The sequence below is a fragment of the Papilio xuthus genome, unplaced genomic scaffold (assembly GCF_000836235.2).
Source record: "Papilio xuthus unplaced genomic scaffold, Pxut_1.1 DF824655.1, whole genome shotgun sequence".
Classification (NCBI taxonomy): domain Eukaryota; kingdom Metazoa; phylum Arthropoda; class Insecta; order Lepidoptera; family Papilionidae; genus Papilio; species Papilio xuthus.
In genome coordinates, this window is record NW_013533994.1 from 3,006,030 (window position 1) to 3,022,074 (window position 16,045).

The following is a 16,045-nucleotide window of genomic DNA, read 5'->3' on the forward strand; positions in this document are numbered from 1 at the left end:
CAGAAAGCTTATTTCGACACCATGAGGAAGTGGGTCAAGTGGGTAGTGCGGAAAGTTGTTTGTTTGCAATTTATTTTATAGTAAAAGATGGAAAACAAGTAAGCAGCCTCCCGATTTTACTAAAACGTCCCGTTCATAGAATTTAAAAGTTATCTGATGGTTTATCATTATTTTTCATATCCCAAGCTCCCAAGCTATGCGTTGTCCCCTCCCCCCACATCACACCACTAAAATTGTGTTCTGCAAACGACTTGCGCCAAGTTAAAAGTTTGGCCTCTGGTAATTTTGCACATTTACTTATGAGTGACAAATTAGTTTAGTCCTAGGACCAAAGATACTATATCCAATAGTAACTTTGTAGATATTAATACGGTAACGTGATGGAAATAACAAATGCATTTTATATTAATTGTATCAGTTTCATAACAGCAATTGTGGTGTAAGCATTATCCGTAAAAAATTATGACAAATTACGTAGCATTGTACACTTTTTCTTTTTCACTAATAAATGTTAAAATATCTGAAGATGCTTGGAGTACATAATCTTTTAATTTTTTATCAATATTTCCAGAACTACTATTTAAAGGTTTATTAACCGATTTATTGTTCTTCCTGTCTTTCATATTTCTAGGACTACTTAATTTTTGAATTTTCTTGCACTTTTTCGGATATTGTCTCATACTCTGATTAAAAATAGCATTAAATAGATTTAAATTTGAAAGGACATGATTTTGGAATAAGGACTTTTTCTTTTTACGTAGTTTTTCTGTCATTTCATTAGGGAATATATCAGAATCGTTTCTATCAAAATTTTCTTTATCGCTGGTGAAGCTAGATTGTTTTTTGTGTTCTGTTTTCTTGTCATTAAAATTATCACAAAATTGTTCTTGAATTTCATCCTCACTGTAGATTGATTTAAGTTTGTTAAGAGACGATTCAGCTTCATTTTCATCACTGGAATCCCCAAAATGCTTTATTCGATTTATTGATAAATTGCCTTTGTAGAAATAGTCATTGGGTAGAGCACATCCTCGTACAACAAGTTCTGTTGATGTACTAAATCTTGGTACAGTCATCGGCTGTTGGTAGATACATTCAAACATTCCAGTGGACGCCTTTGGATCATTGGCGTGATCTAAAACAACTATAAGAAACTGTTAGTAAATGAAAACGACGAAATTACACAAGGAACCATTTAAACAACAATGTATATACCACGCTGTTTAAAACCAAGACATTTTTATGCACAAATAAATCGCAAAAGACAAATAAGCACCCTAAATACTCCACTTTTACCGATGGTAATTCGGGAATTATTTGGATACGTATAAGAATTATTAAGTGCTCATTGATTTTACAAATTTTGTCGTGAAGGTGCGCTTATTCTCTATGGATTGGACTATACTTATATATTTTATATAACAAACCTTTAATAACGTCGTCCACAACTGCAGGGCAGATCTTAGCGGTCACCTCTGTCGTATTAGTAAGATCAGGACATGAGTTTATTTCAATCAGCCAAGGTGTATACTCTTCGTCAAGCAGGAAGTCGCAGCCGTACAGCTCAAAACGGTTTTTGCATAACGGCAAAGAATCTTGCCCGCTGAGCATAATTCCAATAATCGATTTCTTCATACCGGGATAAATAATATGGTCCCAGACTCCATCGCCACCAATCTTACTTAAATATTTTTTATACATATTTAGTTCCCACATATTATTCATAGGTAGCTCTGGATGTCGACCCGCATAATTATTATATTTCTTTTGAACCGCGTTGTTCGTTAGATGTATAGATTCATGATAGTTCTCGAGGTTATAATTTTGCGAACTAAACTTCAAATAGCAATCTTTATACATCCATATAACCAGAGGATATGTACTGGTTACCAAGTAATATTGTCGTATGTCAAATTTTGTTTCGTGAATTAACAATGGTTTTTCTGAAATTCGTATCAAGACTTGTAGAATTAAACGATTTGAGAAACAGGATAAAAAATTAAATTCAGATGAGTTGATTGACTTACCGATATATTTTTGAACGACGTACTTAGAATTGGCTTTGTTCAATAGTTCTATAATAACACCTAATTTAGAGGCCATTCTAATTCCCCTGCCTCTTGACCAATGTCCAGGCTTTATAATCCAAATATTTTGATACCCCTCACATCTTACTTGTGGACGATAAACGTAAATCTTTTCCAATATAAATTGAGCGTATCCAATATAAAGAAGTAGTCTGTTTTCTTTATCGGCTTCAAATAGCTCCTTGTTAGTTATAACACGATAGTACTTTTTTAAAAAAGCATTCCACTGTCTTGGGCTGACCGGTTTAATTGGATAATCAATATCTCTATTACGTTTCTGTAACAAATATTCTTTGCATCTGTTCAATGCAAAGGTCATCACCTTCATTGGGATGGTTCCTGTTTCAGCAAATACCGTAACATTATTTGCAAGCATAGATATAACCCATTGTATAAGACTAGTGCACGCTGTTATTCTATAATCTGCAATAAATTCTTCGATTTCTCCATTATCGTAACTATTATAAGTCCGTGGACAGCACACTTCGGCTACATCTTCTATATAAAACCAATAATTAATCTTCATATATGTGCACAAACCTTGTTTTGTCGTCCACAAGGCGTCTGCTTTAAGCTTATTGACAATAGTTTTACATCCATTTTTCATATCGATGGCTGTGTCATAATCTTGTTGTGTGTCGCGCCAAACGAAATTAGGATTACATTTCTCAACTAAATTCGACAGCATAAGTCTCTCCAGCTCGTAATGTATATCGGTTTTGCTAGACATTTTTCCATTGTTTATTTTAAACATATTTATACGATTTGGTGGAATTTTTTCTACCCACCCCCTTTGTACTAAAGCTTTCCGCACTGCGTTGCACGTACCGAAGATGGAAAAGACTTTATTTTCCCGTTTCGCTTTAGAAGCAAGATCTTTTAATTTTGAATATCGAGAAGATTTATTTTGCAAACTTGATATTATGTAAGACTTTTCTTTTGAACTAAGTCCTAGCGAACGGATTGTATTTTTATACATTGTTGGATCTTTTTTACAAACAATTTTTTTTCGTGTTGTAACACTTTTTGCTGATTTGGTATGAGCTGAGTGTGGCTCTTTGAAATCTTTGCATTTGTTATTATTGAAAGAAATCTGTTTCTGAAATAGATTAGACTTGTAAATAAATAACTTATTACAATAAAAAAATTATTGTAAGAACTTAAAAGAAATGTAAAAAAGGAAAAATAAACGGAAACGGAGACTCAATATTTGCCCACGCGTCGTGTTGATGCGGAAATACCAACAAAGCAAATGAACAGATCATTATCAGACTTATTACGCACAGCGAACACTTTTAGGGATTAAGTATTTATTTTTAAACTAGCACATCCTCGTTTTAAAATTTAACAGCCTAGAAAAATAACATTAGGTACCTTTTTTGTCCGTTTGCTTTGACTTCTGACGAGCTTTTTTCTTGGCGGCATTTTTGCTGTTTTTAATGAGTGGGGCCTTTTTTTAATCATTTCATTTTTTGTCTCGAGCAAATTATGCTAGAAAATATTAATTTCTTTAATGACGGATACTTTCTTAGATGCTTCATTCTTTAATTTTGTTTTTCAACTTACGGCGTTATGGCTTTTGTATATTAATTACTTTAATTTTGAATTTGTTTAGGTTTAGGAAAAACATTTTAACATATTTAAATATATAAAGACAGTGAGAGATGAATAACAAATACTTAAATTTTAAGCGTACTTTTAAATTATATAAAAAATCACTCCATACACAATGTACATATATATTAAAAGTTTACCTGTTATAATTCCGAAATCAATTGGGATATAATTACATAACTTCTTTTTTTCTATTATTTTTATTGCTTAACATATTAAAATTTGGCATGTTTTTAATTTTGATGACACTGATGAACCATAGATGGTTTATTTTTATTTTTTTATTTACCTTTTACTCTAGGACTTAACATGGCAACATTAATAAGAGTGAAAATAAAAAAGGTTAACACGGGGTTTATTTTAATATTTATACCAAATAAATATTAAAATAATTTAAAGTAACTAAATAAATATCAAGATTAATCTAAAAACGCTTGCAGATGAAAACCTTTAGCTAAACTTTATATAACAACATATTGTTATACGTAATGTGTCGACATACTCGTATTATGTACGATGATAATCCTTTTTTTGTGATGCCAATTTTATGCCAATGCTTTATAGCATCAACTGTGCATGTCGCAGCACAATGTAGTCCATGGATTAAAAGATAAACTTATGGAATAATGTGTGTTTATAAAAGAAAACTAATCATGCAAATATTATTATTTTATTTGTGGAAATAAAAATCTAAAATTTCAACAAATGTAGTAAATACCATATATCTTCAACATATTATCTGTAACACTTTTTTAATATAGATTCTGTAATAGTAACAAAGGTTTTCATAAAGTTGGAGATATTTGGATTGCGGTCTTCCCCTTGAATAATGTATTAGGGGTTTCGCCATTCGGAGGCAATACCACAACTCCGTAAGTCGGGTAAATTGATGTGCAGCTTTTTGAAAAACTAATTGATTTCTGTTTTGCTCTATTTTCGTTTTGAATTCTACAAATGTTTCTACCGATGGCGCTTAGTTTTTTTAATGAGTTTGAATCGTTAGCACAACTTCGTGAGCTCATTGGTTGCAATAAAGACTTTTGGTTGACACCAACGAGACCAGATTTGGTTTGTCTTAAAGGCGCAAGATTTTCAGTACGAGCTGCGAGTTTGTTTTGAACCGAAATCGTGGATCTTAATATGCTGGCCGTCTCTCGTTCCCATTCTACAGGGTCGATGTAACATCTCTTGTTACCAACCGACATATCGATTTTTGGCTTATCCAATTTCCTCGCCGACTCGGTGCGATATTTTCTGCTCAGCTTCGCCTCCTGGTCGTCATCGGGTCTGCAGCAAGAATGTCTCACCACACGTCGTCTAGATTCTTGATTTTTTTCGCGTCTTCCTCGGATCCTAGAAGAGAGCGCGGACGTTTTACGATTTTTCAAACCAGACTTTAGGGCGTTATTTGCTTTAATAACAGTTACTGCTTGGCGTACCGTCAGAGAATCCTTGGGGCCTAGTAGTATACCATCTTTATTGGTGGGAAGGCTGTCGTAAGGATTCAGCCACGTAAGGAAGTCGGTGATGATGGGTCCACTGTATTCCGGTGGCACCGGCTGGAGGGCATCTTCGACGACGTCACCGATTTGCGTTCGAGGTGCCAACGGAGTCACGCTTCTGTGATGATGTCTGTGTTCCTTGAGCTGTTTCTTGTGGAGCCTTCTTCCATTGATGCATAACGAGAGGCCGAGGTACGCAGGTGCCTTTGGTATGACCTGCTTGTAGGCTAATTCAAATGTGCCGGTGTCAGCGTCCACGTTGTATCGCCGATCTAGCACAACTGTAAGCAGAGCAAGATCATTGTAACATGGACATGATTATACGCGTTATGATCAAACTTAGTTACGTTACAACCTTTAATTACATCTTCAAGGCATTGAGGACAGAGTCGTGCTGTGACAGACGTCGTAGGCGCCAGGTCCGGACTAGAATTTATTTCGATTAGCCAAGGTGTGAAGTCTTCGGTCAACATGAAATCAGCTCCGTACAATTCAAAGCTGTTTTGCCTTTTGTCCATACTCTCTTGACAAGCTAGCATTGCTCCGATGAGGCATTGCTTGATGCCAGGATATATTTTTGAGTCCCATAACTCAGACTTTCCTATCTGTCTTCAAAAGTTTATATAAATAAAAGAAATAATAAAACATTAATTCATTAGCCAACTTAGACATTTATTTTATTACAGGTTTTATTATTTATATTTACCTAAGGTAAGCTTTGAATGAATGGCAGTCCCACATATTTTCATCGGGTAAGGCTTTGTCCCTCTCACCATTATTCTTATATTTTGATTGGACGGCATTATTAGTAAGATGTACAGATTCATGATAATTTGACAGACTGAATATTTGCGAGCTGAACCTTAGATAGCTGTCTCTGGTAAAAGAATAATAAAATTTAAAGCAAAGGAATTCATAATTAAAACATATTAATTTGCGTCCTTACTTGTATATCCATATAGTCAGTGGTTGGCAATTCGTTATCAAAAACCATTGTCGAATATCAAACTTTGTATTATATATTATAAGCGGATTTTCTATAATAGAAAATTAAATTATTAAAAAGTAATAATACGCTTAACAACTCTTATAAAAATGGTATACAAAGATTTACCGATGTATTTCTGTACGACGTATCTATTTTTCTGAGCGGGAATATTTAGAAGACCAATGATATCTTTAATATTATTCATGAGCTGGATCCCTTTACCGCGACATTTGTTGCCCGGCTTCACGATCCAAATGTTTAAGACCCCATCGATGTCTAGTTGCGGCCAATACTTTGCTATCGATGCCAAAGCTTTGCTGGCTCTCCTTTCTATTTGTCTGGAAGTAATTACATTCTTGTAACTGACTAGCTTTTGCCAGCAACTTCGTACGCGCATAATTAAAAAAAACTGGATGTTCTATATCTGTACCTATGCCTATGTATTTCAATAAAATATGTTGAACCGTTACAGTTATCCAGTTAATATGTAAAAACAAAAACGTATCTCGCGGAAGCCGTACCTAATATTGGCAGTTGCCAGTGTTTGTTATTCACTTCCACGATATCTATGAAGCCGTTCTGATGATACCTTCTAACAAACAATTATCCATCCAACAATTTGCATTTATAATATTAGTAAGGTTATTAAGATATCATAATAATTTGTGGTATATTTAATATTAATATTTACCTAACGTTGACGTTGGAATCTGCCATAAATTTCGCCTTCTCGTGCACTAAAAGGTAGTGATGTGTTAAGAATTGGTCCCACTCGTGTTCCCATATATGTTGAATTTCGTCATCAACATTATCGATATCCTTATGGGAATAGAATACGATGTATTCATTTAGTCTATTTATTGCAAACTCAATAGCACTGAACGGCACTTTCCCGCGATTCGTGACTGGATTGTTTTCATTGTTCGGTTCGAACATTTGACAGAACCATTTGACAAGACTAATACATGCTGTTGTTCGGAAGTCTTCAATAAACTCTTCCAGGTTATCTGAGTTATGGATATTGTAGCAGCGAGGAAAGTTTGTCACAGCTGTCCCGGGATCCGTGTACCAATGCATTTGAGTGAGCGATGCAGTAAGACCTTCCTTTGTTGTGAATATTGATCTACAAAACCTGGTGAAAGTCAAAGGATTGGTGTCTACATTTTTATATCTCTAATAAAAAATGTTATTTACTTATTTAGTACCAACGTTTGTGTTTTGGAAACATATTGAGACTTTTTTTACCTACTAATAACGACCTCCTTATTGCTCAATAACCAGTCATATTTATCCCTTTTTGTCGTCCAGAGAAAGTCAACGGAGTGGTGTTCCATAAACTTGTACAATATCATCCTCTCTACTTTCGAAAGTTCTTTGCCAACCACTTTTTTCGGATCAATATTTGCCGGCGGATGACGAACCTTTAAATACATTACGAAATATTGCAATTTTATAACTGTATACAATACTTTTAATTTTAATAAACAACCGAATTTCTGATTTTATCAATATAATGATATCTAGGGTCGGAAATGATATTTTTTTTGATAAAAACGTAGCATACCTTATGTGATTCATATTTCTCGATCCATCCGCGTTCTGTCAACGCTCGACGTACTGCAGGAAATCCACCGCCCTTGATCATGAACACTTTGTGGTCCTTCATCGCGGTGTCCGCTATCTTTTTCAGCTCATTCCATCTTTCACTGCTTACCCAGCTCTTATACTGCTTTAATTGTTCTACAGAGGACGTTGTTTCTGTGCGGTGAAAGATCTCAATTGATTTTAATAAAAAAATAAATAAACAGCAACCATAGTATCGATAAAGAAAAAAGGTTTTGTCTAGCTATTGTAGAAGGATACTAGCTTTCGCCTGCAAATCCGTCCACTCGGTGTTAAAAAAAAACTTGTTAAGCAGTATGTTTTCTTCTAGTCTTTATTCTACAATCTGTGCAAAATTTCTTATATTTCTTAATTAGTAAGAATATCTTCATATCCATCCTTTCATTTGCAGTCTACCATCAGTTAATAATAACAGTTGATACGACCATAGAAACCAGGGCTATGGTTGCATCGAAATAAAAAACCATATGGTACCGTCAATATACGTGAAATAATACATACCGGGTCCATGTTCAGACCTTGAATATGAGACGGCGCTAAGTGGCCGCAGCTCCTTCTTGTTGGTGCTGTCCTTGTGAAGCTTTGAGTCGGACGAGCTCTCTTCCAACGCCATTGTTACAGCCATGGGCGCTTACTATTGAAATCCCTGTAACAGTCCCATGATACAACCGTCATTTTTAATTCCGTATCATCGGAGGTCTTCTCGGTTCAGTGATTCAAAGTGAACTGAATGTTTAAATATAAAGCAGTGCATTAACCCACTTTACATTTTAACCTACATAGTGGATAGGTGCCTACGGTAGCAGGGCCGAGCGCATCCCCGCCTGGTACTGTGGGCAACTGTGACGTCGTACAATAAGTGTGTCCTTCGGCAAATGCGCAGCGTAATACGCGGAAATTAATAAACGCAAATTAGTGTTACCTCTGCAGTGGAGCAATCAGGGAACTAGGTTAAAAACAACACAAAAATGATTTTGTAAACTGTAAATTTTTATGATGGAATGTGACGGTTAGATTTGACAAAACAGTGTTTTAAAAATTCAAAGATTAAAAATCATGGTAAACAAAATACAAAAAATTAAGCTTAATCCATATAAAAGCTAAATCACCCTGATCTTTACTAGTAAACCTTTAGGTAACGCCTATAGGTAGGAATTTAAATTTTCTTATTTGGTATAAGATTTGGGAGAGGAAGTGGTTTAGTATACACACTGCAAAACATGTATGTAGGATTGTTAAAGTAATTTGTAAGTAACTAATTAGGATTATAAATATCACATTGATATAAGCTTGTACACATGCAGAGTAGAAGCGAAACACGAAAGATGCGGTTCGGTAATCGCGTATTGAGCCTGCGTGAACATTTGACGAAACGAAAAAATCTCATGAATTTAAAACTAAAAATGTATTGAGGAAAGTGAAGAAGGTTTTCTCATGGTAAAACATATTGAGTATTATACGAGAAAAGTCTAAAAAAAACAAACATCCGTTAAAAAAAAAGTAAATTCTTACAAATCAATGGTTGAAAAATCGGTGGTCGCAGTTAATGCTACACAAACTAGATGGCAGTATTTTCGCAAAATTACGTCATCTTTTATCACAAAATCTTTTATTGAAAACTTTAACGTGTTGGATTTATTTTATATTAGAATTTTATAAGATTATTAAGACTATTTGTTTTTACATCTATATATCAAGTTTTGCTCATTGTTGGAAATAAAATGTTGTGAATGATTTTTCCAATGTTTGCTATAATTGATGGCATATTTTTTTTAAACTTCATTTGCTAAAGTCAATTCATATTTTTTTATTTCTACTTTTTTTGGAAATAAACTTTAGTCGGTAGGATTTTATTTTTATGCTGTCAACCTCGTCTGCATTTGACAGATTCAAATCTAAATGTTGCCATGTTGCCATTTCTGATTATGACATGAAAGCAAGATGGCGAGTTCATCTCCGTTTATTAGTTTGTTCCGTGTTACTTCTACATACATTAGATGAGTTTTTTCTATTACGGTTTTTATCGAAATATCGAACTGTAAAAATAACAAAAATACAAATTTTATTAGTGTTGTAATTTTTTTAATATTACTAAGATTTTTAATTGACTGAGACAGATGTGCATCTATCCCACCTGAGGAATGTTGGTTTTTTTTCAGTGATTTGTGATTCGGTCAGGTGTTTTCATTTTATAATTAAAATTTGGTCTTTGCGCAGTGAGTGATGTTACTAAGTTCAGATGTATTTGTGTCGAGGGGCTGTTAAATGTCTGGACTTTTTTCAATGTTGGAAAACAAAAGCTTGAACTATTTGTTTTGATAGACAGTGGTAAAGTAAACTAGAAGGTCCGGATCGAAGCTGAGGTCCGGCCAGAGTGATGGCCTTCAGTGAGGTAAGATTCTTTTAAGAGTTCTTGGTAGTTAATATTTTTTTTTATCGAAATAACGGGTTAACAATTTGCTTAACTACGTGTCATACAAAACCAGTACGTATTTTGTTAAACTTGAACGCAATTATGGTGCTGTAACAATCTGTAACTTATTATCACTTTTACTAGAGGCTAATACTTGCTAAGACAACAAACAAGATTGTATATAAGGTGTTAATTGAAGCCTCATGCAAAACTTTTTAACACTTGTTTTTATATGCTATTATAAATATATATACACGGATGTGTTTTTTCTTCTATCAATGCAAATGTCTTAAAAGAGAATGTTTATCATATTATTGTTAACTGATAAATTTGTGACTGTTTCTGATAGCACTTAAATAAGATAAGAAGAAATCCTATATGCTCAAGTACTTATAAGTCTGCATTACATATCTAGCCATGTTTATTTTATAATATATTAACTTTTTAATTAAATTTATTTAGGTATTTTAATTAAAAAAAAACATAATTTTGAAACTCCCTTTATATTTGGAATTTAAATTTAATATTACATTTTAAACATACCAATTAGAACTTGCAGAATTGAATAATATTGTCTCAGTTATTTACAACTCAGAATATATTTATTACACTCTGCCACAACTATTATGTTTATATGTGTTTGGGTAGTAAGTTATAAAATAGGATAAAAATAATTCCAAATATAATTTTCATATGTTGTAAGTAACAATGCATTCAGTCATACCAATGTAAAGTCATCATTATAAACAATTGACATTTCTCACAATGCTTCTTCAACAATTGAACATGATCAAAATAAAGTGTCATCCTTAAGAAGTTCAATAATATGTGAGACATACAATAATATATGGAATCAACGGTGTGATTTTAAATTTGTCTCGTTGTTTAAAGTAGAAAAAAGGTTATATATTTAACATATGTTTAATCCTTTCTTAATCTGTATATTATTATTATTTATAACACTTCAATATACATTGCTTATGTTTAGAAAAATAAATTAATTAATCTAAAAATTTAAAGATAACCAAAGTTCCAATAGGAATTTTGAATGTGTAATTTGTACACAAAATAATGTTAACTAAACAAAAATTTCGAAATACCCACAAATCAATAATCTAAAGAAACATATTTCCAATGTTTGTACGCAGCTTTTTTTGTAATGATGAATAATCAATGTATATCACCAAATCTAAATTAAAAATTAAAAAAAATAGTTTTAAAAGTAATAAGAAGACTGAAATTGATTTTCTAGTATGTTCTCCAAGTAATACTTACTATATTTTCTGATACTTGTTATTTATTGGTACATAACATTGTACTAAGTATTTTTATGAGGTTTTTCACAGGTTGTCCCGCTGACAAATTGTGAATGTCACCACATGACCTTGGTTCACATCCTTCATACTATCAGTTATTCTAACATCCTGTTAACGAATGCCTAATGGAAATACATTGTTTAATAAATTAAATATCATGTAAACATTTGAAGAGTTATAGATACCTACTTATAAATATGAATTATCTGTTTATCTATATTTCCATATTGCAGTCATATGAATCACGTCGGAGTCGAGTCTCGTGACGCAACAACCGTTACCGATTCGCACGGACCCGTTTCGTTTCTTAAAAAGCCTTTCTAAGTGTTTTTACTTATTTTTGGTGCAATTTAAAATAAATAAATCCCGTAATACTTGTAACTTTAAAAATATTTGTATTGAAGGTAAATGAATGTGCTTACGATATTAAGAATTATACCTAATATCTAAATAAAGTTCTAAAACGCTAGTGTCAAATATAAATTAAACACATATTACGTAAATCGCGAAAATATCTCACCTATGTGATGATATTTTTTTACTTGCTGTTTAAATAAAACAAATTTAAAGAATGTAGAATTAATCACTAAATGTATAGACAAGGTTAGTCTTTATATTAACGTAGCTTTTCAGTTCTAAATTAAGCCTAGTATTTATACCATGCCTAGATCAGTATGTGGATGTAAATGATCCATAAAGATCTAGACGTTTCCTCGCCAATGATGCGTTACTATTGACGTGATAATGTTTGTTTATTAGCTACCGTTAGGCCTGTAAACATCGACTGTTATTTTTACAGTTTAACTATTCTGCCAGTGGTATTCGTGTACTGGATTGGGTGGTAGGTCTTTCATAATTGTGTCGTTTAAGTGCGTTTTCCCACGGTTCAATTGTTATTCCGGTCTCGGAGAGCTACGTGCTTGTTACTCGTAAAGCAAACGCATCGACGCTGCGTGGGACAACTATATTTAAGTTTTTAATGTCTTACTCTAATTTTATGATACTTCTTAGCCATGAACAGATTGGCTAGAAGTGTAAGATTGAGTAAAGTAAAACTTTATTTAAGTGGGCGAAATAGCGATAGAGTTGTATCAAAGAAATATGTGAATTCCACCAAACTTTACTTTTTATTTTTTTAAGTCGCCTTTTTAAATAGTAATCATAAGCCAACAAAATGCTTATGTGGTTTACATAACTGTCAAAGTGACAGCATACAGGTTATGGAAAGTAATTTGCTGTCTGTAACATCATGACAAAGTTATCGAGAAAGTAACATAACCTAAATAAGTTGCGGTCTGTTTTCAAACTTCGATCGTATCACCTTCATTTGCGACTTGAGAATTTTTAACGCTTTCATTCGAATCGAATCATGTTATACTTTGCACACAGATATCAATTTGGTTAATGACAAATGAATTGAAAACTTAAAATTGTTTAAAAACAGATTCTGAATCCAAAATCTCTATAAAAAATATAATATCGTCATCCCCGTGTTATCTGTGACATAATAGAGATACAATAAGTTTTAAATGGAGATTTTGTTTTTAGAAACCCACGGTAAATCTCACTAATATTATAAATGCGAATGTTGTTTGTTTGAAGATATCTCCAGAACGGCTGAACAAGTCTGGCTGAAATTTGGCTTAGACGTAGAACATAGCCTGGAAGTACGGGACGCGCGGACGGAGTCGCGGGTGACAGATAGTGGTTTATATCTTATGTAATAGGGCACATCTGACTGGGTTTGTAATTCTATTGTTTTGCAACATATTTGTATTGTTCATTGCTGCAAATAAGTAACAATATTAGTAACGTTTTCTAATTTATTTAACATCACCCGGAAGTTGATTCGACAATGTGGTGGCTTGTTAGTTGAACGTATACAATAGGGGCGTTTAGTTGGTGTATAGGCAAATATTATGGTGCTTGCAACTAGTTTCTTATCTATATAGGCCGTGGTTTCCTCGTAGGCCCTGCGACTATGCCCAGTGAGCGGTCGTTATTTACTACTGCCTAGTGAATGCCATTTTAAAACTATTTACATTACAAAAGATATGGAATTCCAAGTTTTTTGTTGCTACAACGTTGTTAAAGCGTCCGTTTGGAATAATGATATGGCGACATAATTTGTGTGGACTGTCATATACGTTACTCTTTATTAGAATTCCTTACTGTTTTTAGTATAATGTAAATTTTTAGCTATTACCGTTTTAACAGCGAAACAATATTTACAAAGACTGGTTATGAAATGAATATATAATTTTATTGACTTTCAACTTCTTACGGCGTCTTTGTTGTAAGTCCAACATTTGTAATGAACTCGCTTATGTTTGACCAAAGTAAATAAATTTTGAAACATGGTTGACAAGACAAAAGCATCTTGCACATTGGTTTACAAACAGTTTAAATATCGGTCTGTAGAGTGTAAGGTCCGAATGAGGCAAGATAATTTTAAACTGTTTAAAAAATCCGTTTTCAATGTTATAGTATCCTTCACTACTGTTATGGCTATATAATAATTACCCTACGTTACAATAAAAACCAAATAAGAATAGTAAAAAGCTCTATACCCCCGTTCTTACCAATTCGTTGAAAATGTCGTTGCAGCTTTTTTAAAAGTAAAGGTTTACTTACAAAACGTGAATGACTGAGTCGATCCAACAACTGAACGTGCCTTTTGGAAATTTAATCACCTCATCGACGGAGTCGCCTCGCGCTGCGCCGTGAAATTGTTGCAATAAAAACTTTAATTGAATATTCCCGTCGGTCATCGTGTTGATTCAGACAAATATCAGCTGGCCTGCGAGCAAGGTCTACGACCGGACTGGGGCCTACTACTAAACAAATGTAAAATGACAATTTTCGCATCCACAAAATAATACCCTATAACAACTCCATTCTAGAAAAACATTTATTAAAAATTTTCGTATACTCAGGGTTACTTCAAATTACGAAGAAAATAATAGGTGTAGCAACATTTCAAAATCCTTGGTAGTGTTTTGGGAGTTCTTTAACAATGGTAGAGCCTACAATATATCTTTTGCATGAATGGGTGGGCTTCTCTGTCGAATGAAGGTAGGCAATGCAGCTGTAAATGCCTATGAGAAGTTGCCGCTTCGCTCATTTGGTGAATTCAAGCAATCACTTGCTCGTTTACCACCTTTTACTATTTAAAAAGTGGAATATTTTGATCGGCGTGTCTTTCATTTTAGATAATTTAATCATCAATGTATTCTAATTAGAAAGGTTTTGACGTGACATATACTATTGCCGCTGGAATTCGTATAAGCAAAAAAGAACAAAACCGACCAGCCAATGTATGCCAACTCTACGACTTGGATAACATCCAAGACGTTTGTAGTAACGTTGTCCTGTTTGTTGTTCATTGTAAACACCTGCTCCCTGCCAGATAGTCCGGTCTTATTTAACCTTTTTTTAACTTTAAATGCCGTAACTGCCCTTTATGTTTTCTAAGTATTGTTTTGTACTTTTGAATAACAACCCATAAACTTCTTGAAGTTGACGATTAAATAACAGCCTCATTACTTTTAGCAAGTTGTTTATATTATTAACTATGTTATTTATGGAATCAAACTTTCTACAAGTCGATATTGGCTTACATCGCTTATGGCCCTATCGCCTGATTCCTATTTGAAATGAACTATTCGCATTGGAGCGTTGAAAGGGGGTAATGTACTATTATTACCCTTTGTACGGTTCGTTCGTGTGGTGTGATGTGGTACCAGTCGATACTAGAGCGCTGCACGAGCACCCCACTTGTCCTACTTGCCGATCATACCCAACAAGGTCATATTCTATTATAAAATATCATTGGATAAATATAGTCGCTAGGGTCCGTCCCCACCGACGGAATTAATAGTCGGACCTATTTGTTAATGTTTAATGTGTACATTTCCTACGTTTCACCTTCATTCAAGAACGTGATACGATGCTTCACAGTTTACATTCACTGAATTGTTAGAACTTTATTCATGTATGTCTGTGAGGTGTGATATATACGAATAAAGCGTCGAATGTTGATATGATTAAAGATAAAGATGCAATTGTAGGGTCATATATGTTGGCATCTTTTCCGAATTGCCCCGTTTGCAGTATAACTAGAAACCGGGTCAGTACAGACGTTAAAGTAGGCCGCGTGAATTATTTCACAATAATGTTACACATAGTTCGCCTAATTTCCAACAAATTGTTTATTAAACGCCTCGTCAGTTGCCTAATCACATTCACTTTTGCTTCAACAGCATTAAGTAGAACGTCGACAGTACGAGGATTAACGAAACTGACCTCCTTTCTTTATAAAAAAAATTATGAAAATATTGAAAGTTACGTGTGTAAAATGAGACGTATTTTGACGTATATTCGCTTCGACTAAGCGGCGATCGTTCGATAAATAAACACGCGTGAAAGAATGCAAGCCAAGCGTTTCGAAAGCCACGTATCATCGGCGGGCTGCGTTATTCTGATACAGATTATCCGAGAAA

General features: G+C 33.7%; 2 protein-coding genes across 3 annotated transcripts; both read right to left on the reverse strand.

Moving 5' to 3' along the window:
- Positions 1 to 7: 7 nt before the first annotated feature.
- LOC106127633 (tubulin glycylase 3A) lies at positions 8 to 3,948 on the reverse strand. Of its 2 annotated transcripts, XM_013325777.1 has the most exons (5): positions 3,842 to 3,948; positions 3,462 to 3,578; positions 2,028 to 3,186; positions 1,428 to 1,943; positions 8 to 1,144 (listed from the first exon to the last, which is right to left on the reverse strand). In XM_013325777.1, the coding sequence occupies exons 2-5, from the start codon at positions 3,549 to 3,551 to the stop codon at positions 471 to 473; spliced, it is 2,439 nt and encodes an 812-aa protein (XP_013181231.1). In that variant the 5' UTR covers positions 3,552 to 3,578; positions 3,842 to 3,948; the 3' UTR covers positions 8 to 470. The 2 variants fall into 2 exon arrangements, with proteins under 2 accessions (XP_013181231.1, XP_013181232.1); XM_013325778.1 differs by lacking the exon at positions 3,842 to 3,948 and having other exon boundaries at positions 2,028 to 3,188; positions 3,463 to 3,516.
- Positions 3,949 to 4,357: 409 nt separating this feature from the next.
- Positions 4,358 to 8,829, reverse strand: LOC106127634 (tubulin glycylase 3A). The gene is made up of 11 exons (XM_013325779.1): positions 8,737 to 8,829; positions 8,316 to 8,460; positions 7,756 to 7,949; positions 7,437 to 7,612; positions 6,883 to 7,323; positions 6,318 to 6,529; positions 6,150 to 6,240; positions 5,910 to 6,080; positions 5,559 to 5,812; positions 5,141 to 5,484; positions 4,358 to 5,054 (listed from the first exon to the last, which is right to left on the reverse strand). Exons 2-11 carry the CDS (start codon positions 8,437 to 8,439, stop codon positions 5,019 to 5,021), a joined length of 2,043 nt encoding a protein of 680 aa, XP_013181233.1. The 5' UTR covers positions 8,440 to 8,460; positions 8,737 to 8,829; the 3' UTR covers positions 4,358 to 5,018.
- Positions 8,830 to 16,045: the final 7,216 nt, after the last annotated feature.